Source organism: Meleagris gallopavo, chromosome 10, assembly GCF_905368555.1.
Source record: "Meleagris gallopavo chromosome 10, MGAL_WU_HG_1.1, whole genome shotgun sequence".
In the NCBI taxonomy this organism is placed as follows: domain Eukaryota; kingdom Metazoa; phylum Chordata; class Aves; order Galliformes; family Phasianidae; genus Meleagris; species Meleagris gallopavo.
This window is the reverse complement of record NC_139413.1, coordinates 15,890,706-15,918,457: the sequence shown is the minus strand read 5'-3', so window position 1 is coordinate 15,918,457 and position 27,752 is coordinate 15,890,706. Positions and strand designations below refer to the sequence as shown.

Below are 27,752 nucleotides of genomic sequence, written 5' to 3'. Positions count from 1 at the left end.
AAAGCCGCGAGCTTATTGCCTATCGGAAACGTCAATCCCGCCCCTTCCCGGCTCCCGGTTGCCATGACAACCGCACGCCGCGCAGGTAAGCGGGGCTCCAAGCGGGCTGACGGGTGGCCGTGTGTTGGAAGGCTGAGGTCGTCCTTTCCTCGCCTTCGCTGCAAACAAAAAACCTCTGCGGATTTCTACTAAATAACGAAATCTGCACTTTGCTCACGTAGGCTCAGTTCCTTCAAGATCTGCACGTGCGGATTAAGTTACGCTCACGTGCAGAGCGGATGGGGCAGTTGCCAAAGCTTCAGCCCAGGTTCACAGAATGAAGCTGCTCTGAAGTACGTACAACCATTCGTTGCAGTACAGACCTGAGGTGTGTTGTTTGCCCTTCATGTAGAGCAAAGTGGATTAACTAAAGTGAACACTGTACATGAACTTACTTATGTAGCGAGTAGGTCATTACTGAGATGGTATTTTTAGTAAGTCCCTAAATGTTTACATGCAGAAATGTGGGCTTTAGCATGTCAGTGACACCACCAAAAGAAAAAAAGCAGAGCATGTCTTTAATAATTTCCTCATAGCCCTTCTGTTAAATTGACCCCATTTTTGTCACGGCAAACTGGAGTAAATTAGTCTTAAATTAGTGATGCAGACAAACTGAAATTTAAATCACTCAATTAAGCAAGTATTGAATCACTCCGAGCCCTCCATTCAGACAGCAACGGTTGCGCTGCTGGTAACTGCTGCTCCTTCCATCTGCAGCACCTGGCAACATCACGCTTCTGTTCTACAGCCATCAATGTCCGGGTCCATTTACCAGGGAGGAGAACATTCTGATCTTCATTTTGCTCTTTATGATATTATAAAGTTCAGAATGTTACATCCAGCTACAGCTAAATGAGGCTGCACAATGTCAAACATTCACAGCTTCACATGGGCTTTTGCAATTAAACACCATAACGCTGTGTCCCACTGGAAAATTTGCTGAGAAATTAGGCTGAGCATATGTACTGAAAAAATGAACATAACATGTTACTGCTTACATAAAATAGCAGGCGGTTTATACATCAATTGATTTTCAATTTTTTTTTTTTTTTGTACTTCTATTTTTTGCACTCATAATTTTTTCAAATTACGTTACTGCAAATGTTGTCCCTTTTTCAGAAGTGGTGGCAAGAGGAAGATAGATCGCTGTGCAGCTCATGTTTTAAAGTTCTCATCAGGTGCCAGCCTCCTGCAGGAAGCACCTTGAGGTTAGTACCATAATCCTGTTTAAACAACAAAAGTAAACCCAAACCTTTGTATATATAGCCAGTAAATGGATGTGGGCTCGATTATCTTTCAGATAAGTTTTTAGAAGTCCTGCCTTTGCTTTCTTTGGAGGCCTTAAATGTTTCCTGACAGCTTACAGTCAAGTGCCCACAGGAAGACAAGTGGGCAGATAGAATATGTTAGGGATACTGTGAAAGGGGATAATTACTTTGTGCTTTCTAACTGTTCTAGATATATCACCTTTCCAGTCGGTAAGGTTCTTTGCACCACAGGTGGAACCATAAACAGTCCCCACTGATCGCTGTACTACTCATTTCCAACACTTAAAATGGGGACACTTCTTGTATTAACGTTTGCCTACAGATGCACTCGCCCCCTCTGCCTTCATCAGCACTCCCCATCTGTGTAGTACAGTTGATTCTTCCAGTTAAAGAAGGAAGAACCACATTACTTGGAGACAAAATTTTAAATCGCTTTTATAGATATAATATTCTTGAAGTCAGTCAGAGGAGAAAGGTTGTTTTTATTTGCAAGTTATTCTGCTAAAAATAGTCATGTGATTTATCTCAGCCTTTTCAGTGTTTCCTCTCTTCATGTGACTTAGGGTTTTGGTTACTCAGCAGAACACATATTTTCCAAATTGGCTTTATCTCAGTGTATAATTATGAAATGGCTAAGTAAGACAACGTGACTGTAACACACAGGACACAGTTCGTGCCATCCTTCAACTAACTTCTGAAAGAACTGACCTCCTCCTAACCGCAGGCACCACTGTCTGCTTTCTTCAGCAGTAGCAATGCTGGATGCTGGTCACAAATATTACTTAAAACATACGAAGAGATGGATAGGGAATACCATAAATAAATAAAATAAAATGACAAAAAAAAAAAAAAAAAAAAAAAAAAAGAGAGAGAGAGAGAGAGAGAGAAAATCGGCTTTTTTTAAACCCCCCTGAAGTAAGATGTATGGTAAGTTAAGGTAGCCCTAAGTGTTTCAGAACTGTAAACTGTAAACCAGGCACAAAGTGTTGAGGCACCTTTGAAAGATTATAATCGGAAAAATGTTGAACATTAAATGTAACAAATATATCAGCAGTGCTTGTAGTTCTGTACTTCACAAAATGACTGTGAATGAGGACAGGAAAAAAAAAAAAAAAACTTCCTCCTTACAGTCATGTCCTTACAGCACATGATTTACTTGTGTTGATTTATGTTTGTTTTTTAAATCTTCCAAAACCATCAACTCCTGCAAGGCAAAAGTTGCAGCATTCCAAGAAGTTAATCTGTTGGTACTTGTGTAGTAGCACCCAAATTCTGTAGATGTTTTGTACACATTAAAAAAAACAGTTTATCTGCCAGCCAGCTTGTAGGCCAAAGAAAAGCACTAAATGCAAGAGAGGGAGAGGCTTCGTGTTTTTTTCCTAGTGCTAAAGATAACTGCAGCACAAACGCTGGGAGTCCCACTGTGCTTATCCCAGCTGAATATCTCTAGCTGTTCAGCAGTAACGTCAAACAAATTTCAGTGCTTTTCATTACTGTTTGGGACCATTGTGGTTCAGTTTTACTGGATGCTATGCGTACCTCTTCCACATGGTGGTGCTGGGACTGTATTTAGTGCTGGTGTGCCATCCGGACTGTATAGTGGGCAGGCTGGGTTTTGTTTCTTTTTGCAATGGAATTTAGATTTCATTTATTACGCTGCTGTTCTTATCCTTACGCTGGGTAATGGGAAGGAGGGGAGTAAATGAAAGAGAGGTAGTTTCTGCACAGTATAGTCTCTAGCTGTGCAATTGTTGCATGTAACTATGCATGGTTTCTTTCCAAATCTGTCCTCCACAGAGCTACCACTGATACATTAAATGGAAATGCAAAAGCACAAAAATGCTTTGTGCATCCGTGTAATGATTTACACTTTAAGGAGACTGGCACAAATATGAATGACTATGAAATCTTCACCTACACTTTACACACCGTAACTCAGGTTCTCCAGCTTTCTTTAAGGTTAATGCATGTTCTAACTTAACCTTTCACTGCTTTTGATAATCAGCTTGTGTATTTAGTGACCCTGGATGGGTGAATTTACAACTGTTACGTACCATATAATTTATGTTTAAAATTCTGCAGTGTTAACTCTGGATGAAAATTAGACTGGAATAATAAAATACATAAAGGGCCAAATTTTCACTCCTGCACAGTGTATTCCACTGTTTGTTTACTATGTATTGATATCTATTTTCTCTGTAGAATCTGAAAACATGCCAAAAAATCTCAGATCTGGCAAGACCACCTTGAAAAGTCCAAAACCCTCAGCAAAGAAACAGAGAGGTGGAGAAGCCAAGCAAGCCTCAAAAGGAAAACAGAAACAACCTGGTGTGTAAAGTATTGCAGATATGAAGAATGTAATAAATCTGGTCTACCCACACACCTGCCAGCTCTGCTGCCGTACAGCATCAGTGAGCTTTGTCCATTTTTCACCTCTGCACATAACATGATTTGCATGCTAATTGTCCCAAGCAGGTGTGAGCAGGTAATTGTAAGGGAAGTTTTTAATGCACGGAATCTTGCAATGTACACAAATTCCTTATGGCTTCTCTCCAGTGCAGAGCACCTGCTCAAAATAAAAGCATGCTTTAAATCTCCGAAGTCTCAAAAAAATGCTAATGGCTCCCTAAGATACAGATCTATTTTAAAAAGCTTCCCTCATTTCTTGTGTTGAATTTGAGCTGTGTGGAACTTATTTTTTATTTCCTCTTCACACTTCAGTTTTAAATGTATATAAAAATTTTAAATACCACCTTAACAAGGAAGAAACTGTATGTTCATAGTTATTTCATTAGGGAAACAAATTCTGATAACATCTTGTTATATTTCAGAGAAAAAAGATGAAGCTGATCTTTCTATGGTTGGCATAGGTAAGTGCTATGATGACTGGGTTGTAAAGTAATTGTTTTGGAATATTTTAAACATTTTGAAGTTTTCATACTAATGATATCATGGAACAAAAAGGGAAAAAAAGATATGAATAGGAAAATTAGAAACTAGGTACATCTGTTGTGGTGATTACAGATGTTACCACTCTGGTGCCACTCACAGCAGGCTGTGCAGCAGGAAAGCTAAAATAGATATGGCTTTGTTTTTTATCTTGGGTTGAGAGGAGCTGGGATCAGGAGAAATAAAGAAAATTACTGGATTAAAAAAAAAAAAAAGTTTGTATTTCATAACAGCTACACAACCGAAAGAAAGCTTGACCATTTTAACATTACTTAATTTTTTATTTCATCAAATACTTACTAAATCCACTGAGGAGATGATTTTAGCAGACCATCTTTGTTTTTAAACATAGATCTCCATTGACTTTGACTAATGTCTTTTGCTTAACAGAACAAAATACCATCTGCCACTTACAAGTCACAAGGTACTAAGTGCTTCCCTTGGGTTCTGAGCAAGAAAAATGCAGTTTTGTTTGGTTTTAAGGGCAGCCATAGTTATCAGTTAAAATATGAAATTACACTTTTTTAAAAAATCTGGTTTATATTTTATCTATAACATGAAATAATCTTTTAATGTCTTTTCACATCTCTGGTTAGACTGCTCTTATGACCAGATTTGTGTGTTCTTTATTGGATATAACTTAAATTGCCATCTACGTAAGATTTATGATTCACAGAATAAACCCAAAGTGTTATTTTCTCAATTAGTTTTTAACAGTACAGCTTTTATTGCAGAAAGCTAAGACATAATGGGCAAAACTAGGAATACAAAAAGCAGGTAATTTGTAAAGACATCATACACCACCTGCTTTCCTATATAATCCCATAGAAACATGCATGAAAGTGAAATCTGTGCTCTGATTGGCTTCACAAAAATGGGTAATTGATGAAAATGGACAGCAAGAGATTAACCAGATGATGAAAGAGTTACTTTTAAAATGCTGAACATTATGCTCCTTGAAATATTTAATTTTGTCATTAGGAAAGAATTTTAACTCCACCTGGTGGCAAGCCAGGTTAGATCCACAGAATCTAACCTGCTGCTGGAAGCAAGAAATACTGCCATATACTCGCTATCTGCGCAGGTTTTAGACTGTCTGTGTGGTATCTCCTTCGTATAAGGCTTACAAATGTTCTTTACTTCTATTAGAGTTTTTTGCCCTTTGTGAAGTGCTGATAGAGCTATAGATTTTCATGAATTACATGAATACAATTTACTACTGGAACACAATACAAAGTCTCTTTTTAGATGATACATCATTTCTCTTATTAGAATGCAGCACTCTAAAAATGCTCATACTACTAAGAATTTCAATAGCAGCCCCCTATGAACCTATAATATGTATTTATATACAGATCCAAGAATCTATAACATAGGTCCTACCTACAATATAGAATGCTGTAAGATACAATTCTATAATACAGAATATTAGTACTTTAGACTAATAAATTTCAAATGTGATGATTGCTTTCCTTTTAATTTGGACCTAAGCACATGAACACTGAAGAAAACACCACTTGGACTATCTGCCCTGCTCTGCCATCTCTCATAACCAACTTTTGCTGTTTCTTAGAAGGATCAAATCTTTACAATCACCCCAGAATAAACAATTTCTTTCCCTGTCCATTCTCACAGACAAATTGATAAGCAAAGGAAGAATCTAGGTCTGGCCTCATGAGCTACAGAGAGTAGTCAGAGAGCTGAGTTGGTCTGGTGTTACTCATGGTGATAACCTCCAGAGGTCTTTCCCAATCAATAGCCTATAATTCTGTAATTTTTGGAAGCATCTTCAATGACTCTCAATGACAATGGAAAACTCTAAGATATTGAGAGGGAAACTGCAATATTGGCTATGATCATGATGAAAGTGAACTAGTGGACTGTAAATGCCTATGGTGAGAACTACAAAATAGTGAATGCCACAAAAATCATACCTGGTATATGCAGGGTGTACCAGATGTGTCAGTTAGTTTATTGTCATGGATGCTTATAGAAGAGCAGACACAGTGTGGCACTGAAAGAGTTGAAAGGATAAATGTCAGATTCATCAAACATTATAAGATAGGCTAACGCAGAGATTTAGTTTCTTGGCTGACAGACATAAAGGATTTATCATTTTATCAGTCCTTACTGGCATATATGAGAGACAGCTTCTCACAACATGTTGAGGGCTGATCAAAACAATCACTTTGGAATAGATGCCAACTCCAATTTAAAGCACACAGAAGAAAAAATAAACAAACAAAAAGAAAAAACCGCCCAAGTCCTGGGAATTGAGGTAACATACTATGTATTTCAAAGAAAGGAAATAGGGTGAAAGTCAGAAGATTGAAAACACCAGGACTTATCACAGACGTCAGCCCATATTAGTAGATAAGCCCATGTTAGTAGGCAATCAAAATCTCACATACACGTCTGCACTTCTTTACAATTTTCCGGTTTATCGAGAAATTGAACATCCAAGATAAACATCTGCTTGCCTTTTCAGATGTAAGTATAGGGGTCTTCATGAAGAAAAGAGTCTCATAGCATTGGGAAGATTCAGTTAGCCTGATCTATACTAATCTTAATCACTTCTATCTATTATGTAAGGCAGTTTGTGCAGGAGCAGGGTTGTTTACATACGGCCAGCAAGAAGCGCAGCATATTATCATCAGTTTGTGAGTGTTTGCAAAGTGCAATCCGCAGGCTACCTAACTGCACCCAGTCTTTCTAAAAATACTGAAGATAACAGCGTCAGAATTTAGATAAGAAATAGCTGCCTTGTTCAGCATGGATGCGACTAAACCTAACAGAGGTCATCTGCACAGCAGCCAACAGCTACTTATTCTCCAGCAAACCTGAAAATGAAGCCTTGCATCTGGTTTGAATCTTAGTGACCTTGCTTCAGTCTCACCTATTAGTTCAAAAATATACCCAATGACACTCTAAACTGACAAGAAAAGCATGTAAGTACAAAATCAGAACAGTATCCTTATTTGAGAGGGTATTGAAGCCATATTTAGATTAAATACTGGCTTAACGTGGCACTGCTTTATACAGAAGAGATTATATATTCAAGAGCTGTTTTAAATAAAAGCCGTACAGTTGTGTCCTTATTAGGGTTATTTAGTCCACTAATGACTTTCCACAAAAGCTCATAACCACCTGTCAATCAAGAGAAAAATGATCTCTCATACTAGTAATGACATACACTATATATATTAGGTAGAATCTTTTCCAAGATGAGCCAAATGTAACATAATTTGTATTCCACACCTCCCAGAGTAACAAAAACTAAGCTGAAAGATTCAAAGACATTCTGCTAGGAAACAGTAAAGTCCTGGAGTTACTTATGTTTAAAGGACACTCTAAGTTACTTTAGCATGTGATCTTTCTTTCTTTCACAGGCCACCCAGAAATCTTTCCCTTAGTTTTCACTACAAGTACCCAAGAAATTTTTAATTGCCGAGTGGATGAGGATGTCACAGAAGAAAATTGTTTCAAGCTTATTAAAAAAGACGACATCATTCAGGACCTAAAAACAAGAGCTGCTATTTCAGATTTCCACCCTGTCAAAAACATTGTCCTGGTACGTAGCTTATTTTGTTCTCACTTCAAAACTTTATATTCTTAGAGTGTATATGCTTTTAATAGTAAGGTCTGTCCTTGTTTGACTCTGTAATAGCCAAAGGTCATAGATCACAGTCAACTCTAGAAGTTTCTCATGGCTCAGTGTGCACTTTTTAAAAACTATCTTTAAATTGGGAATATACTAAAAGTAACATAAATGTTACCAGGCCTGATTCTGAGAACAGACAGAGCTGTACGTATTTTGCTTTCCCCGATTCATTGCCTAATCATTGAGAATCACTGAAGCAGATTATTTGTTTAATTCTGCATGTGAAAATATTAGTTCTGTTCTACACGTTTTGATTACAAAATAAAATCCATCTGTGCTGCTCAATTAACACATGACATCAGCAGAGAAATTAATAGATTAACCAAGATACTGATTTTACACAACATCGTTAGTCTGAGTTCTGCCAGTCATAGGCTTATGTCTTTTCTAGATTTTTTATTTTTCCTCTCTCTCCAGTCTTCCACTAATTATTTTAATTGAAATAGGAATACCCAGGGGAAGAACTTCTGATAGTTTTTGATGCAAATTTCCAGTATGGACAGAACTTTTATCTTGTTGCTTCTGAGGAAGCGAAAGAAAACTTTCTGAAGGTAAGAAAAAATACCACAGTGTTATTCTGTCTATGAACATTTCAGAATCTTGTCTCAAAAATATTTCAGGATTGCTATTGTGTTCATTAATATCTGATGTGCTTTGCAAGCCAGAACGCTCCTCTGGAGAATAACTTGGTAATGAAAAATAGATATATTGCTGTAAAAAAAACCTTTGGCAGTGAGAAAAACAATTAAACTGTGTTCTACTACAGAGGGCTAGTATTGCTACATTTTTATAAGTGTTAATTTTTTCTTCCAACATCCATGTTTTTGATTAAGATATACATTTAAGAAATTATAATATATTGGATACCTTCAAATAAATACTGTATTTATTTTTCACAGTATGTATTTTTATATATTCTTCAAATCGAAATCAAAACTTTTATATATATATATATATATATATATATTTAGTTTTAGACAACTGCATATATATACAATTCCCCTTGTGTATTGCATTGTTAGGTTACACCATTCTTCAACAGGAGAGTCTCTCCCAGCAGAAGTAATGATTAATAGAAAGGCAAATTGCAATTCCACACAAGAAGGCCTACTGTAGAAAATCACTACAAATTCTTTCTTTAGAGCAGTGATTGGCTTCCAAGACAACTCTTGACTACAATGTAACACTCTTTAGTATTTAAATATGTAACATTTACTGTCAAATGGATGAATCGGTCATAACCCCACGGAACGCAGGGACACATTATAGCCAGATTCGTTGCACTGAGACAAAAGAACGCAAAATGAAAATTGAAATCTGAAGTTTATGAACTAGAAATTCAGTAACAAAATTTGAAAAAACACTATTTCTCACTGTTTGATGTCAGCCTCCAGAAACCGCAGAAGAAATTGTCAGTGAAGAAGAGAAAGAGGAAACTCCAGAAGTCTGTGCTTATAAGCGTCCTGTCTCCAAGCCATGGGTTTCTCTTGGCAGTGAAAAGGAAGTTGAAGAAGAATCCGTTAAAGAGCGTGTTAAAAAGGTGCAAATCAACAAGTCAAGTATCATAAAAACAAATTTATGTTAAGTTCCTTAAAAAGCAGAAGTCAGAAAATTGAAATCTGATTTGATTGAATTCTAAAAAAAAAAAAAAAAAAAAAAAAAAAAAAAAAAAAAAAGGGGGGGGGGGGAAACTATCAAACATAAATGAAAATGAAGTGCTGCAGGAAAACTCATTTCCCTTTAAGTCCTGCATATAAAGCATGTGAAGTTGCACGGGGCTTATTTACTTCTTAAACTGCATGTTCAAAAGCCCTGGTCCTCTTTGGTTGTTAGCATCTCTGCCACTTTTTGCTCAATTTACTAACTAGCCAGATTACATATCATTGTAATTACACTCTAAGAATCTTCTTTAGTTTCCAGTACTCTGTATTCTACCTTGATTGCAAGACCTGCTCAGAAGTATTCTCAGCATGTGCTTTATCACCAAGGCTTTGTACAAAAGGAGATCTGAAGCAGTGCTGATATGCTCTATTCCCAGATTTATAACAGTGGCCTGTTCAACAAAATGAAGTACTAGTCCACATTCCTTTCCAGTTCTCCATGAAGTGCTGGGAAAAGGTACCTTGAATATGAATCCAAGACAAAGAAATACCCCTCTGCTGTCAGAAACCAAGTGCCTAACTTTCTCTGAGAGTGGAGAAGTCATAGCCCTCCTCTTTTTCCAGTTGTCACTAAGGAAACTCCTCCCTCAATTGAAAATATTCATTTTTCTGGATCCTCCTTCATGCACTTTTCTCTCCCTATACACTGCAAACGAGGCTGAAATACTTCGCCGTAGAACTGCAGTTTGAAACGTGTGCTGAAAAGTTAGGTCCTAGAAGTCCAACTCAGTGTTAGAGGTTTCTCTCTGCAAACTTAATCTGGAGTGTAAATCCACCTAGAGTTGCATGGCTTCTGTTTTTAGAACTGCCACAGAACTCACTTCAGAAGAGTGAATTCTGGGGGGAGTTCTGGCAAGAAGTTTCTCCCCAATCCTTTAGAGGCTCAGTTTTGATATCGCCTGAATTAGAAAGTGTAGTTCTCTTATCCTGCTAGCAGTAATCCAAAACATTCACTGAAGACAACTTCTTTCTTTTGGAAATACAAATGTCATCTATTACGTATGTAGTTGACTTTCAAAGAGTGCTTATAAACATAACCAACTCAGCACAGAAACCATCAGTTGAGCTAGTTCTACAGTTACATGAATGGTGCCAGCTTACAGAACAGACCCTACAAAAACTCCTCTGATAACTTCAGAAATGTTTTTTTCCAGATTAAGTACATGTTTTCTCGAGGACACAGGAAGTTTGGTGCACCAATTAGATTTACTGACAGGAACGCTTCACACGTAAAAGACAGTTATGTTGAATGTACTTCCTACCAAGACCAATCTTTCAGTATAAAAGTGCTTGAAAAACATGTGGCTGCACAAATGGTTCCCAAAGTAAGAGAATCTAGTACTCAGACACAATGGTAAGTGTGGGAAATACTTATCAGTTTACTTATTAAGCTATTAACTGCTTCTGATTTCACTTAAAGTTATGCAAATTAACACCTCTGGACTTGCTCAGTTATAAATTAAGAGAACAGAACTGGATGCTGCTCCATCTTCTTTCACTTTTTCAAAGACATCCCAGAAAAACTGAATATACTCTGCTTTTAATTTTACACATGACATGGGTTTCTGTCTTTAAGGTTTGTCTTCAAAATAAACGTACACATGCTCATATTCAAAATTATTCCACTTGGTTAGGACCTATCCAAAAAATGCAGCCACACAGTATTTTCCTAGACAGCTGTCAAATGAAGAGAAAGAAGAGATTCTGTCATCTGAGAAGCTGAAACAATTTCTCACATCAGCATGTTTAAGGTAAAGCTACTGCCGTTATACATCTAAAAGGAAATACTGTAAAATGAAAGCGTGTGAAGACAGAACTAGTCTGTATGGACCACCAATCTGGTTAAATACTGAACATTTTTTACCTAGATAGTTTCTCTTGCTTATTATTATAATATTATCAAATATTACCTTGATATTTGTTTCTATTAAGATGAGCATTCAATCTATACCATATTAATTTGAATGATAGCTTAGTATAACTTTGACCTGTTACAGTTGGTAGCAATAAATCTTTTCAAACAAACTGCAAAGCCAGTCTTCAAACTGCCCACTCGAACAAAAAGCTTATGCAGAAGAGCAAAGATGCTGTCCTACAGCCCTTAGTCATGGGACAAGTCCCACTTAGTCATGACTTTTGCACAAGGATTAGACAATTTTGCTGTACTTGAGATATACAGAACTGGAGTTAAATTCTTCTTAAATTCTTTCCCATATTTTGAATGGGAAAGAATTTGTGATGTGTCACTGAAGATTTCATTTTTTTCAGTAACATGATCCAAATTGCTTGGAAAAACAAAGCTGTGTATTTTGTGACTCTATGTTGAGTTATCATATCTGGATTCTTGAAAATGTTAACTGTCCTTTCACAAAACAGAATGGAAATTGCACTGCAGCAAAATGAAATTATGAATGCTTTTTCTGATGACTGGAAAGCCCTGGGAGACGACATGAGTGGCAAGTCAGACATTTGTTTTAAAGCGTACCAAACATTTACAGATCTACACTATCTCAAGGACAAAAGCATTAGCTGCATTTGTTGGCATCCAACCATCTATGGTAATGATTGAGTCTTGAATGATATGTATTATATGACAGATGTAAAAATATGCATCTTTCATAAAGTCAACAGGATTTAAATAGTAATACTAATTAAAAAAAAAACAACTTACTCTGTATGCCCATCTACACTGCACACTGTACTTAGAGCCAGTATTGCTGCCTGCGTAGGAAATTAATTCAACTACAAAATATTTGATTTTACGATGGATGATCAAGACTGCATGCCTGTCATATGACTTTTGGTTCAATATTACACCATTAAGGAGCAGAAGGAAAAAAGTAGATGTTTATCCTGATCCTTATCAGCAACAACAAAAATATAAATATATGTGGGTTTTTTTTTGTTTGTTTGTTTTTCTCATCGGTTTCTCAGGGATAAAGAAGTCACTTACCATAAGTAACGGTATGTTGGAATTTGATTTGTTTCCGAAAAAGTTTGCTTTCTCTCTCAATCAGGGATTATAGCAGAGTCAGCAATAAAACGTCCCTCCAAAGAAGAGAGAACTAAGCTGCTGCATGACTCAGTAATTATTTTCTGGAGCTTTTTTGATCCTATCCACCCTCAGGTATATAATGAAGACTTTTACATACTCCAAATGTTCATTTAAAAAGAGGAAATGTGACTGCATTTCTTAACTATTTGTTCTTCCTTCTTCTCAGTTAATATTAGAGTGTCTTGATGACATTTACTGCTTTCAGTTCAGCCCAACTGATCCAAATATTATAGCTGGTGGCTGCTTCAGTGGACAGGTATTAATTTTGCTTAAGCGTAAGATTATTTCTGTCTTTTCTTACAGTATAAAAAGATTGAAAAGATGTACTCAACATTTGGAATAACTGTCACAAAAAATATCAGTCTCAAGAATTCAGAACTCAAACAACAGAATTAATCATTTCTATGAATAGGAAAGTTTTCTCTTCAATTTTACAGCTGACAGAGAGTTTATAGTTCCTGGTATTTTTCTTGTGAAATAAATGATAGAAATTCTGCTATGTTCTGATTATTCCTAAATTGAGCCAGTACTTCAAGATGGTTGTTTGCAGTACATCAAAATATGCTAAAAATCAAAGTATGTCAAACTGTGCAGGCTTTTTTTCTCTTCGTTGTTGACATAAGTATAGCCGTTCAACTTATGGCATCATATTAAAGAGGCAGTATTTTCAGAGTCTTCATAAGTTCTAGTACAGAGAGTGAATTTCTTATTTGTCCCCCAGGAAAAAAAAAAAAAAAACATGAATTGTATTTGGAAAAAAAAAAGTGAGCATTAATACAAAGAATGAAATAATATTCTCCTTTCTCCTTGTAGGTTGTACTCTGGGATATTTCTCAATATGAAGAAAAACTGCAAAATGCTAAAAGCGTTGCTGTTGGAATGAAAAAGACGGTTGTTAATATGAATAATGTTTCTGTTCTAAGTCTACTGGAGAATGATGATATGTCTGAGGTAAAGAGAGGGAAACTTAGAATACAGGTTAGAGGGAAAAATGAGTGAAGGTACCCTGGCTCTTCGCAGTGAGAAAGTAGGTAGGATAAGAAACCTGATGAGTTCATGAAATAAACCCACTATCACAACAGCATTTCTATATTATTAGTGGAGCTTAACAGCTTTACTGTATTCTGTGCAGACCTCAGCTTCAATATGAATGGGCAGCAACATTTACTCAACTCTTGCCTGTCAAATATGCATAGCATTTGTTCCTAAAAGCTAAAAATAGTTATGAAAATGCGTGGGTATAAAAATGATAGCTTGGAAGACAAAAAGCAGACTTCAGGGGAAGTCAACTATAGAAGGGAGAGACATAAAAGCAGAGAAGGAACTAATAACTTAATTGGATGCGTGTCCCTGGAGGCACGTTGGAATTCTTTTCAGAGCTTCATATCCAAAGACCTGATTCAAGGCTTTCTGTTTTCAGAAGGTTCTGTATCAGACCTTAGTGAAATTTTATAGGCTGTTCTGAAATAGACAAAGAAGCATTATCAGTATATAATCATTTTCTTGGACAAGTTTACTATTTAATTTTGAAAATACACAAAGACATTTCTTTTTAAACATTTCCAGCTGTTATTTATGGAGGATGATGAGAGTGATAAAGGGCAAATTTCAGTGAGACATTGCACATCCTCCTCCATACACCAAAGCCATGAAAAAAGGATAACAGATATACATTGGCTGCCAGATTATTTTGAGGTGAGTTTTATTTTTTTTTCCCCTTTTTTACTGTTTTCAGAGATCATCGTATAAACTCAAGATAAAATGATAAAAAGTTGAATTATTTGGAACAGAGCTCACTATTTCTGACTACATTTTAAAATGTTAATTAACCGGGTGCCACTTCTGTTCATTATGCTTTACAGCTGTTCTGTATCCTCAACCTGATATGATTCTGTCATTACAGGAAAAAAAAATATCTATAGTTTTACTCAAAATCTAGTACAGAATTATAAGATTTCTGTATTTAAATTATGTTGAATTTCAAGTGATATTTCACCTGAAGTACATGTGTAGAACTCCTTAACCGTTATTATAACTGCAAGTTCCTAAGTTCTAATTTTCAAACCTTACCCAAGCCTAAGTGACTCAAATTCTAGATCATTTTACATCTTGAGGCATTTACTTAGAGCATGATTTTCATCCTCTCATTTTCCTCTCCCCTTTAATTGTTGTTATTTTTAGATCAACCGAGTGGGTGAGACTTTTGAAAACAGAGCTGGAATTTGCGTGCAGCTTGTAACCTGCTCCCCTGATAGGTACATGCAATACATAATTTACGAGACGCCTTCCAGCTTCCTTTGGAAAGCTTCACGAAGCACACCCCATGATACTGGTACACCTCTGGATTCCTGTCAGCCTGGCCTACAGAGCTGAAGTTCTGTACACAGAAATCAGGCACATCAGGTTCTTGACCAGTGAAGCCTTTTGCAGCAATGATATTAAGGGCTCGTTATCTGAACAGCCTCGCGCATACACTTGTACATTTTGTCTGTATCTTAAGTAGAACTGGCCACACAAATACACACCACCACAGTTATGTCTTCTTTGCATGAGTCCCCTAGGATTGTGAGAATCTCAGGCAAAATGTTGTCAAAGATCTTTAGGCCACAGAAATACTGTGAAATATATTTAAGCTCAGAGACTTAGCTGGAGAAGTAGTTATGTATTAATTTCTTGGGGATTAAATAATCATGAAGGTTATGAAGAAATGTGCGAGATGGGCAAGGGAACAATGCAAAAAGTGGAAATTCATGTTTAGCTTTTATGATGGCAAAGGGTTTATGCCCTGTATTTGCTAGTTACTACAAAAGGAGGTCAGTACCAGGAGAGCAAGATTTGTTAATGATACAGAGTTACTTTTCCTACTCAAAATCAGAAGACTTCAAAGAATGAGGTGAAAAGACCGATTGATTGCAAACAGAACTGTCTGTAACTGTAAAACTAGTAATGCACATGGAAGAAATTGTTTTAAACTACTCACACAATGGGGGCTCCACCTTAATAGCATGCACTCAAAAAGCAGGGTAGTCACTGTAACAGCATTCTTGAAGAGCATGGGCACCTCTGCAACTCCTGTCAGCAAAGCAAAGAAAGATGTCCATGATGAGCCAGCTTATTATTGCCTGGGCAGATTCTGTGAAAGTATACCCAGAGTAGCACAACAAGAACAATTACTGGGCTGAAAAACCTGATGACATGACAAATTCAAGAAAACAGTGCCGGTTGTCTTCAGTGCCAGCGAATAGGCACACAGTGACAGAAATGAGTTTCTATAAGAATTACTACGTTATCCTACAGCTATAGGGTGCTGTTCAATTCTCTGAGCTTCTGAGTAGAGACCATAGTCAGAGACAGAATATTGACTTAGATTAGCTAAGAGAACATTTCCTGTATTTCCAGGCTGTATTAAGATGCATCTGCTACTACAGTAGGTTATACTCACCAGAGCTGCATAGCAGTCTCAGGATCTGATCCAGGAGTAGATTTCAGCTCTCAAACCACTCCTTAACTATGGAGGGCTGAGGTATTCATACAGGTCACAGATAAGAAAATTTCACACAAGCAGTTCCAGTAACTTTTCATAAGCAAATTGTGAATGCCATTTGGCTGTCCTGGTGGAGTTATAACTGATAAAATGATGAATAAATGAATGTAAGCCACCATTTACAAAAGAAGCGATTAAGTAATTAGCATTTATTAGCCTGCATTTGAGAGTTCTGTTGCTACATAAAGTTTGAAGATGAAGGAGTAAGAAAACATTTGTAAAACACAAGAAAAATTGCACCTGACTTTGCAAGTAAAACAGAGAATAGTAACATACAGTTATTTTGCAGCTTAATATTATTTTGGGATATTCGAGACACCAAACTTCCCACCAAGCATTCATCTGAGAAAGTAAAAGAAGAAAACAGTTTCAATATGCTCCCTGAAGTTTCAGATACCTCTAATGATCCAGATCTCATCTGGAAACCTCTCATGAAGGTATTGCACAAAAATACGGAACAGAAAAACCAAGCTAAATTGTACATATGGCCTGAGCCCCGTGGGAACTTGTACTTTTGCTTCCCAGCCCTTTAAAATTTCCCCTAGAACTGCAACTTTTTCCTGTGGATTTACTCCTAATTATGAAACACTCCAAAGTTACTCTGAAAGTTCTATAAAATGTATTTTGAGAAGCTAGCTCATAAACAGCAGAGTGATTGCTTCTTAAAAACTGCAGCATTGCAAAAGCAGATGCAGTAATAGCATATATTGCTGTCAGCCTTTTCATTCTACCTATCTCAGTGTCCCAAACTGTGAAACAGTTACAATCAACAGAATTACTGGCAATCCAACAGTCACTCTGATTGAAATAGTCGTAGGACATATTTGGTTGGTTGGTTGGTTTTATTTGTGTATGGCTTAGTGGTTTCTTGTGTTTTGGGGCGGGGTGGGAGGGGTGGAGATTTTTTTCTTTTTAATTGCAGCAGGGGATGGGGAAGGAGGAAGGGGCTGAAGATAAAGGAAATTACAAAAAAAAAAAAAAACAAAAACAAAAAAAAAACCTGTTGGCCCTGACCTGTTCTGCCCAGAATAGTTGCAGCTGGTACAGATGTTGAGAAAGCATAACCACTGGAGCTGTTTGTTGTTGCTGTTGTTAGAAACACAGAAAAAGTCACGCAGGAAAAAGTTAACATGAAGAACTGCAAATTTACATCTCTGTACTTACAAATGAGGAGGCAAATGCTTTTTGTGGAGTCTTACAAACATGCTGTAGACTGAAAACACGTCTTCCATTACAGCAGAAAGTAGCGAAGCCTTGTAGGTACAAAAGATCAAAGATCTGAGAAAATAAGTTATCAGATGATCAGATGCATTTCTTTTTTCCTGAACAGATAAGCTTGTGCGACAACGAAGAAGAAAACAATGTGAAATGCAGTCTCACCAAAATTAGTCTACAGGAACAGCATTATCATTACAAAATCACAGGTAATATTTTTATTACATCTATTAGGAAAAATGTTTTTAATGAGTTTGTATTTTAGTCTATGCATACTGTAAGCTAAGAAAAAAAATGTCCATAGCTGAGCACAGCTGGAGAAAAATGTTTCTTAAATACTGATAACTCAAAGTGCAATATACAAACTATGACTATATAAAAAGAGCTGTTCCATATCCACAGTTTGAGATAGGGACGTACTACCAATCCCTCTCCAAAGCTGGCATGCTGACACACCGCCTGAGACCAACCACCTGCCAGAGAGGTTTCTCACACCAACCAGCACCTTCTCAACAACTGGGCTGCTCCTGTGCTGACTGAGGGAAATGGCCCATTCCAGCATTCCTATCAGCCACAGGCCCAGCAACAGGGCAAGATTGCCCAGGGAAGCTGTTAGACTGCCAATAGAGCTGCAGTCCGGAAGGCTTTCTTCATCTCCATTCTTGAAACTCCCCTCCAGACAAAGGAATTGATTAATTTGGTAACTTTTGGTGTATAATAAAAAGAGGTTTCTGTATTGTTTCCCAGATAAGGAGCAATCTCCGCACAAGTCGCAAGTGCATGTCAAAGAAAGCCCACGTGCACAGATGAGCATTTCTTCAAATAAAACTCTGAATGTGCTGGAGAATATCTCCAATACCTTCTTTGTTGGAACTGAAGTAAGTTAAAATAGTAGGCTACTATAGAAATGTTAATCAAAAGATCTCAAAGACCGAACAATTAAATCATAGATTTTCCACAAATGATTGCACTTGCATGTTTTCTTTGGGCGTTAACTAAAAGGATCATTCTGGACATACTGAGTTTTTCTCCAATTTCAATGCATTTAGCTGTGTGCTTAAAATAAAAATAGAAGCCCATATTTCATAAACTACAAACCCTTACTTCAAGAATAGTTAGAAGACGCTTCCAAAACACCTTGAACTTATCTACCTGCCATCAGAAAAAAAACAAACTGTACTGCCTTATTGCGAGTCTTTTTTTTTTTTTAAAGCGTGTCCACAAACGTCAAATGAAAATTACAGTTTCCTTCAAAACTTATTTTTATGCATAGAAATCCCACCTACTCATAGCCCTCTACATATCCTGCACACCAAAACACTTTTCCCACTTTTGAGTATATATGAAAATGAATATTTGTCTTCTAGCTGCTTTTCTTGTTTCTGCCACCCTTTCCCCAAATACTTGGGTACCCAGTTCTGCAGGAAAGGCTGCCTATATACATCAGGATAAGAGAAACTTTTTTGACAAAAAAAAAAAAAAAAAAAAGATCGTGATTCAAAATTCATGCTTTTTTGGTCATGGGTTGCGAACTTCTGTTTTAATTTACCCAGAACAAATTTAATAATGGTTATAATGAAGCTTTAAAATAAGCCACCTTGCTGTACACTGTCAAATCCTTACGTTAACATTTACATGATTTTTCTGGCATCACAGGATGGAGAAATTATTTATTCTGACTGGGAAATGAAGACCAGTAGTAACGAGGAAAAAATAGCTAGTAAGTTCAAGTTTCTCAATATCTGTTTAAACCATAATATCCTGCTAATTTTAAAATATTTGCAACTACACTCTGTATTTTTAAGGTTCTCACTAATCTATTCCTAAAAGTCTATCTCACTGAAGATATCTGGATTCAGCAGTACAATGCTCAAGGTAGTATGCAGTTCAGCTGTTATGGCAGAACAGCAAACTAGCCAGTGTAATAGATTCATCATGTTGGCATAAACCATGGAAGTCATGCTTCATGGTAACTAGATTTGCAGTAATTCCAACACCTGGCGGGCAAGAGAAGCTTCTATCTTTGAATACTACCCCATATTTCCCTTTATGCATTTCTCATTGTGAAATACCACTAGTTACAAGAAACTGTATTTTCTCATTCCTTCAGGTAAGAAGTACTCCATCCACAAAGAAGCTGTGAACACTGTACAGAGATCTCCATTTTTTAAAGACATCGTTCTCAGTGTTGGAGGCTGGAATTTTGCCATTTGGAAAGAAGGTGTTACAGTAAGTTACTTTAAAACATCTGTAAAATAATTAATAAAGATAAATGAGATAACTAGAATAACAGCCTCACAGACTATTTTCAAAACTGTTTGTTAATCATAAGGCTTGACAGCTTAGAAATAAAGTGTAAAAAAGCTTTTACTTTTACTTCACATCAGAAAAGCTGTTCTAGAAATGGCTTTGTAAACTTGCAAATGGCAGAAAGAATGCCCAACATTCTTTAGTACCATCTTTGTAAAAGCCAGTTTCTCAACAAGTTAGTACTGCTGCAGGGCAAACTGAGCAACAAGTGTACTAAGCAGATCTGAAGAATTCTTACGTAGGATGCAATCCTTTCAATAGCCAAAGACGTAAAAGCAGAATTTTTTTTGTTTTGTTTTTGTTACAGTTCCTGCTTAATAGGATCCAGGCTAGCTGCACATCTCAAGGCCATAGATTTTAACAGCAGAAAGATTACCTTCATAGACTGGAAGGGAGATGTCAGGGTTGCTTTTAACCTCCCCCACTTCTACAAGCAGAAAGTGGCACTGAGCCTGCCACTTGTATTACTTTATAATAGAATCATTTAAATATCGAATGGTCATGAATGTTTGAAGTAGTGAATGGATATTACTGATTGATCATTGCATCTTTTCTTGGTTTTCAAATATCTGACTATATTAAGAATGGACCAATCCTCCAGTCAAACTGCACAGCGCAAAGATACACTGCAGGACATTGGTCCTTAACGAGGCCAGGAGTTTTCTACATTGCCACAGATGATGGAAATATAGATATTTGGGACTTACTGAAGGAAACTCACAAGCCATCTCATAGCCAGAACATCTCTAAATCAATGATTACTTGCATCAGCCCCCAGATCGCCTCGCGTAAGTTGATGGTGACAATACTTAGCTGTGCTTTACTTCATGTTTGTAAAATGGCCCATTTCTGCAAAACTCGCTGATCTTGCTGCATATTATCTTATATAAAACAGAGGTACTTTATTCCAGTAGTTTAGCATTATATTTTCTAGGGAAGCTGATGCATCATATTCTTAGTATGTTAAACTTATTAAGAAGGCATAAAGTAACTGACCATTTCTTTTTAAATTTAAAAAGAACCTTTGAAAAAATATAAATTTTCAGGAGAATTTCACTTGTTAAGAAAGTAGGAGATCAATAAAGCTTTTTACTGCAGTCAAGAATAATCTAAAAAGACCCCAACAAAACCATTTGTAGTTCTCCGTTACCCATATTAAGGGATAGATCCCATATCAGAATAGAGACATTTCATGTTTAAGTAGAATGTGTTGCTGTTGGAATTTAGATTTTTATACATTTTTGTTAAATACCTTCCAGCAAAGCAGCAATTTCTAGCTGTTTCTGATGATTCTGGAGTACTGCATGTTTTAGAAATCCGTCGAACATTATGCCACCCATCCAACAACGAGGTTGGTAACAGTTTTCGTTTATCTCTGTGACACGTTATCCTGAAAACTCCAACATGGAGGTAGGAAAAAAATTCTCTTCCATCAGTGGGCACTGATGAATTTGAGACTGATAGGCCATATTGTCCAAAGGTCACTCACAGGAAAGCTGGCTCTGCCCAGTTCCCATAAGAGGTACCTAAAGGAAGTCTAAAGGACAGTTAGCAGAATTCCACAGTTCTAACCTACCTACTTCATGCAGCAAAGCGTTTGACATTTTTTGCCATGTGCATTAAATGACACTTGATTTCATACATGAAAATAATGTTTTGCAGTGCAGAGCAACGTAAAAACGCTCAGTTTCTCTTTCTTTACACCTTCTTGACTATATTAGCTCCCTCCCCCCTCCCCCCCCGTAAGTTTGGCACAAATTTGAATATCTGGTTCCAGGTTAATTGAATTACATTTTGCCAACTATTACTAATGTTATCACTCAATCATTCTGTTCTCAAGCTGGGACTGTCAGAACCAAAGGGCTCTAAAAACAAGTTTTCATTTGTCCTTATTTCCACATCATTTTCAGTTGTTTTTCCCTTCTTACCTTCCAGCCAAAGAGTATGCTAACATCTTCATCTCACCGAGACACTAGTCTTCTACCTGGTTTGTTATTTTTATGTCCCAAAACTTTCTCATCTTATCCTTATTCTAAATCTGCCACATATGCATTTTTACATACAACCCACAAAGGTAGCAGTGCAACACCAGGTGAGCAGTAAAACCTCTCAAAAGTAAGGTAAAAGCAAACTAAGTGCTACAGCATGAGGAAAAGCATTGCTTCTGCCCAAATTGCTATGCGTTTTGGACCTACACAATTTAGGGCATAGAATCACTAGTCCAGAAACAATAACTAACACTTAAATTAGTCATTCTAGCTGAAGCATTCACCTCAGAATACTGAGTTATTGAAAAGGCTAATGGAAACTGACACTAATAAATATTGTATGTTGTAATACTGAAGCATTGGGTGAGGGTGGGTTTATTGTTCTTAGAGACTATACTATACTTCAGATGCCTGAAGGATGACCAGTTCGGAATCAGTATCATAAAAGTGATTTAATCTTACTTGTATTTGTACTCAAAATTAATTGGTTTCAATCCATGTGGTTTTTGATATAAATTATTTGGATAAATAGGGATCTCTAATCCTAAAAGAGATGAACAGCTAATATCATTCAGATCCACAGCAGTAATTCTAGTAACAAGACTTATTACTGTGTTAACAGCAGGCCAACATACTCAATTACTTTGAGAAAAGGGTCCAGTGCCTGAAAAATCACAAAAAAGACCAAGAGTTTGAAACCAAAGAGAATGCAAATGGAGCTGGAGACAGAGATGGAACAAACAGTAAGTTACAGTTGGAGTTAAGCGAATTTCCTTTATTTCCTTAGATCTTTAAAATGCACTCATTTTCACTCTGCTGAATTTCACACAGAATTTTCAAGAACAGCTGCTAAATCTGACAGCGTGATTTCCCTCTCCTTGAGTGGGAAGAGGCAAAAGTATGGAACACCAGGAGCACATATTCAAACTATGACTGGCACAACGTCACAGCAAAAGCATCACAGAATGGCCTGGGTTGAAAAGGATATCAAAGATCATCTAGTTTTAACCCCCCTGCCATGGGCAGGGTCACCAACCACTAGACCAGGCTGCCCAGAGCCACATCCAGCCCTGCCTTGAATTCCTGTAGGGATGGGGCATCCACAACCTCCTTGGGCAACCTGTTCCAGTGAATCACCGCCCTCTGAGTGAAGAACTTCCTCCTAACATCTAACCTAAACCTCCCCTGTCTCAGTTTAAAACCATTCACCCTTGTCCTATCACTATCCACCCTTTTAAACAGTCATTCCCCTTCCTGTTTGAGATAGGCTTTGAGGAGTCATAAAGAGAGGAAATTATCCCAATTACTTCCAATAAACAGATCCCCCTTTCAAAGACCTGAACCACTGTATACTACATCACTCGATAAACACACAGTCTGAACTCAGTACTGTTTTGAAGTAGTATGTTTCATCAATTCTGGATGGCTAATCGCATTTTAACCCTCTCTGTCCTTTTCTTTTATCATCCTCAAATGTATTCACTAGAGATTTCTCTAAAGTCTATTTCTTTCCAATACTTACCATAAAAATGTATAGAATCAAGAATATATTACACGTCATTATCTGCTACGCGTGTGATGCGAAAGTCTTTTAGGACATTTCCCATTACCTTAGATGGCGACTTCTCTGTACGACCAGTGGTAAGGAGAGTCCTTTCCCCTTGCAGGCTCTTCAGTGATCAGTTATAAGTTAAATGAACCCTTCAATAAAGTTTATAATAGTCTTTGCAGACGCAGAAACACTTTGTCCAAGTAATTGCATATAGCTAATAGCATAACCATAAGACCCCATATTCTTTCTTGTAAGTATGGGCTGAACTGATTGTGCTGGAAGATATTCTGAAAGAATCTACAAGTCCAGAGAATGATTTTGTCCCTCTTGTGGAACACAGCCAGTTGTGCAAAAGGAGTCAGCAAGGGTCATTAACACAATTTCTCAGGGAAACAGCAAGTTTCTACAGACTTGTCTGTGAGGTCTTACTGAAGATTTATTGTGTACTGAACAAGAGTTAAGACACAGAGGAATAAACTAAGTGAGCAAAATTTTACTGACTTCGCTCAGTTGGTTAAAATTCCTATACTACAAGTACACACCCTTTCATAAGCAGATAGTTTGTCAGAAGATTCTCAGCTGACCTTCATCGCTTCTAACCTCTGCTCAACTGGGTGAAGAGCTTCTGCTTCCAACTTCAAGTTAGCAGTTGCTTACCTGAGGTTCCACAATACTCTTCTTCCCTGTACCTCAGTACTGTGCGTACGTATATATATATACCTATGTAATCCCCTTTCTTAGGCAGCATCACTGTACCGCCTCATTCCTCTATTACAAATAAGTTTTCTGATTCGGAATGTACAAACTTTAATACTATCGTGATACTTACACCGTTCTGATCATCAATTTACTATTCTAATTTTTATCTTTACAGATTAATGCCTTCCAGTTTCTCCTGACAGCTTTATCAAGAACCTGGAAATGAGGTAAAATGGGCCCTCGCTGTCAGGCCTCTTGTTGCAGATTTGTCTGTCTAAGCTCAAGGCCAATGCTGATATGCAGCCATATAATCTTTTACAAAGATTATAGGCTCAGCAAGAAATGAGAAAAGCCTGTACGTGGGTGGAACTGGATGCCTTTCACCTTCAAGCAACAGAAGAAGAAGAACTTGGTGTAAAATTCTGGTACAAAGCTTAAGATGTCAAATACATGCTTACCTTTTTCTAAATAGTAAAAGATTTCAAAAAAAAAAAAAATCAAGAACATATTTCAAAATTCTTCAAAAATCCTAATATCAGTGGAGCTTATCGCAGCAGAGAAAACAAAGGAGGGAGAGGCAAGCATAATGCCCTTCCACAAGTTTAAATGCAAAACACCTCTTCTGGGATATTACGTAGAGTGCAAATACCTTTAGACTGAGGTGCACTGGGGAATCGTGCTATCAAGATTAAGAAGGCCTAAGGCAAATAAAGAGCTCTACGGTATGACAAAGTTCAGCAGTATTAAAAAGATAGGATTACTATGATGAATTAGCTCAGAAATTAGATTGTAAAAGAAAGTACCTAAGCTCTTCACATATTTACAGAACCCTGGGTTCACACAGAAAAGCAATACTGGTAATGTGAATACCTCCAAGTCCCAGATTCCATCTTCTATGGGCTCTCAGTCACCAGAGAACATAGCATACCCGCAAACTCATAAATACTAGCAAAACAGCAGGTGATTCCAGCACTGTTTGAAAATCACCTCCTTAAGAGTAGGTTCCCTTCAGCACTGAACGTGTTTCAGAGAGCGGCACGGTAACAACAAAAGCGCAGCTGGAAGTAAAACAGCAAAAGGATCAGTGCAATAGGAGAATGCTACTAAGGAAGGAAAGAGATTGCTCACCCATCTCTGAGGATCTAGGTTCATAGAGGAAACTGCACAGAGGAGGGATCTCCAGAAAGAGATCCTCCCACAATCAAAGTCAGACCTTAAATGAGGTCTGAGGGAAGTGCAGGAAGGCTCCACCACTTCTTTCTGGTCACGCAGATGAATTGCCTTCACCTGTGCTCCCAGGGCTGACCGGTCCTTTCCCTATGTGCTCAATCAGTGGTTCAGGCCGTGACTCAACCATTCCCACACAGGTACATATAACACTAACAGAAGTAGCACAAATCAAACTCTCCTCAGTGACAATACAATACATAGCAGGAGCAGAGAAGAAAATGACAAAAGCCAAATGAAACAAGACCATGATTTCAAAAAATTTCACACCAAATGTCAATCAGTATATACCAAGCAAGTTACTTTGGTCACATCTTCAAAAAAAGAAGGCATTGAGTTTTATTGAGGAAATATATCATTTACAAATACTGCATCAAGGTTGGCAAAATTAAAGCACTCCTGTGAGAAAAACAAAAGGCTGAAAACCCATGCTGGAGACAGCCTTTAATAAAGTACATTCAATTGTATCATACCTCTACCACAGGGATGTCCAACCCATGGCCCACAGGCTTCATGCAGCCTGACATAGCTGACAGTGCACCTCATCCCTTGTTCTGCACCATCACAGCGGCAGCTCTGCCTCACTGAACAGCCCAGCCCAGCCCCTCAGCAACAACCAAGTACCAGCGTGCTATTGACAGTGTCTGGGCTGAAACCAGGGAATAGGGCACGAGGAAATAGTAATTCCAGTTACAGCAAATAATTTTATGGATTGTGACACACTGGCTGAACACAGCCCTGTGAACAGCAGGAAATATGCAGCCATGCTTTCCTTTACAAACATTAGAAAATAAAACAGTTTTTGATATTGTATGCACATTAACTATATCATGTATTTTCTGAGTGCTGCTCCATAAGTAGTGTCTCATACTTTATTATAATGGCTCACCACACCAGGGGTGTACGTTGATGGTATGGCAGTGGAAGCTGAACCTTCTCTCCAATATTTAATGAAATGTTGCCGTGTGACAGATGGCAGCAGAGAGGCAGTCTGACAAAATAGCATGTGGCATGGAAGTGTGTATGAAGCAAAAGTGTGCAACTGAATATCTCCAGACAGAAAAAAATCACACCCATTGACACTTAACTAAATATCTATAGAGACCAAACAGTGGATGTGAGCACAGTGAGGCTGTGGATGGTGCATTTAGGCAGAAACAACACCAGTAGTAGGTCACCTCCACTGATACAGACTTCTATGAGCACTCTCAAGCATGCCTAGGAATAGCCTGATCAGTTGCCGTTGTTTTTCTTCATTAAAGAGGATTATGTTTTAAAAACGCATCTCAAATCCAGCTAATTGATGTCACTATTTAGCTGAGAAGTCCATGTTGTAAGGTAGCTCTTCTTACTGACATTTTCCAATCCTTCTGTATGGGGCTGCTGAATCACAGCCTGAACCTCTGATTGATCACCTGAGGCGAGCAATGAGTCAGCCACATGACCACAGGTGAAGGCAATTCCACCTCTCCTAGACCCATTTAAGAGCTGACTGCCAGTAGGGAAGGATCTCTTCTGGAGATCCACTCCACCAGAGTTTGCTATGTGAGCCCAGAATAGGGTGAGAATCCTTTTCTGCTCTAGTGTAATAATTACATAAGCCAAGCTCTCAAATATACTATATCATCTGTATATCCATTGATTGTACATCTTCTCACTTCACTCACTCTGCATTAGCTCCATAATGAAATCCAATTTAAGAAGATAAATTGGTAGCCTGTTCTTTGTTGGTTTTTTTTTTTTTTTAAACTGCAAATTCCCCAGTGATTTCTCTAAGAGTCTATCAAATGTTATAAAGGCAAACTGCAGCTGATAGTTAATCAATCTTTTAATTAACATAAATCCCATGTAATTTTTATTTCAGAGCTAACCACAATTGCAACATACCATTGCACTAGTAACATCCATCAACATTTTCTAAAAGATGATTAAGGGCAGCTGCAGAAGTTTAGATCTACATCCAAATCACATCTGGTCGTGTACTGAATATCTACTTTTCCTTAATTTTGGTATATTGAGTACAAAGTTCAAGCCGATAATCAAAATCATAAATACAGAGAATTTAATATAACCAGGAATTCCAATTTTCAAAGCAATTGCTGCCAGACAAGTATTTCTGATGTTACGTGCCATAGGGAGCTTTGGCTTGTGATGACAGGTTGGGGTCTTCATTGTGAGAAGAAAATGAAGAATGAAGAAAGGAAATGCAATCTACAGTCTACACATCTGAGAACCTAAAAGAAATTTTATATCACATCTGTACATACCAAAAGTAATCACAATGCATCAACCTGCTGAAGCTCTAAAATTGAAGATGTAATGATCTTCTATTGTGATGCTCTGATGAAATTTTTTTCTGATTAAAAAAAAACAATAGGTTTATATGTAGCATGCTATGAAATATGTCTCAGAGGTGCTTATCAAACATGTCATAGAAAACTGAACCAGTTCTTCACACGTGAAAATCTGCTTCGTTTGTGGTCTTTGAAGGGAAGCCTGAGGGAATGGCTGTAAGCACACCCTAGTGCTGATTACTTTGACCCATGAGCAAACATTTATCGCAAAGACATAAATTAATGCCAAA

The 27,752-nt window shown here is 37.4% G+C and overlaps 1 protein-coding gene across 16 annotated transcripts; it reads left to right on the top strand.

Annotated features, from left to right (window-relative positions):
- Nucleotides 1-4: 4 nt before the first annotated feature.
- On the top strand, nt 5-27,556 carry DNAI3 (dynein axonemal intermediate chain 3). Of its 16 annotated transcripts, XR_014885155.1 has the most exons (27): nt 11-85; nt 222-332; nt 1,159-1,247; nt 3,510-3,635; nt 4,139-4,177; nt 7,646-7,827; nt 8,364-8,468; nt 9,305-9,457; nt 10,733-10,932; nt 11,213-11,329; nt 11,955-12,136; nt 12,596-12,705; nt 12,800-12,889; nt 13,447-13,584; nt 14,200-14,328; nt 14,815-14,888; nt 16,467-16,614; nt 17,508-17,601; nt 18,140-18,270; nt 19,049-19,112; nt 19,503-19,621; nt 20,286-20,490; nt 20,962-21,053; nt 22,313-22,433; nt 24,117-24,168; nt 24,265-24,366; nt 27,033-27,556. XR_014885155.1 is itself a non-coding variant. In XM_085231360.1 (26 exons), exons 4-25 carry the CDS (start codon nt 3,521-3,523, stop codon nt 24,119-24,121), a joined length of 2,613 nt encoding a protein of 870 aa, XP_085087486.1. In that variant the 5' UTR covers nt 11-85; nt 222-332; nt 1,159-1,247; nt 3,510-3,520; the 3' UTR covers nt 24,122-24,168; nt 27,033-27,556. The 16 variants fall into 16 exon arrangements, 14 of the variants coding, with proteins under 14 accessions (XP_085087484.1, XP_085087475.1, XP_085087480.1 ...); XR_014885154.1 differs by having other exon boundaries at nt 24,117-24,366; XM_085231360.1 differs by lacking the exon at nt 24,265-24,366.
- Nucleotides 27,557-27,752: the final 196 nt, after the last annotated feature.

Excerpts from the sequence above, each read along its gene's own strand:
- DNAI3 (XM_085231349.1), top strand. The coding sequence starts at position 3,521 with ATGCCAAAAAATCTCAGATCTGGCAAGACCACCTTGAAAAGTCCAAAA. Across the intron at positions 10,933-11,212 it reads TCTAGTACTCAGACACAATG|GACCTATCCAAAAAATGCAG; the intron begins GTAAGTGTGGGA and ends CCACTTGGTTAG. Across the intron at positions 21,054-22,312 it reads GCCACCCATCCAACAACGAG|CAGGCCAACATACTCAATTA; the intron begins GTTGGTAACAGT and ends CTGTGTTAACAG.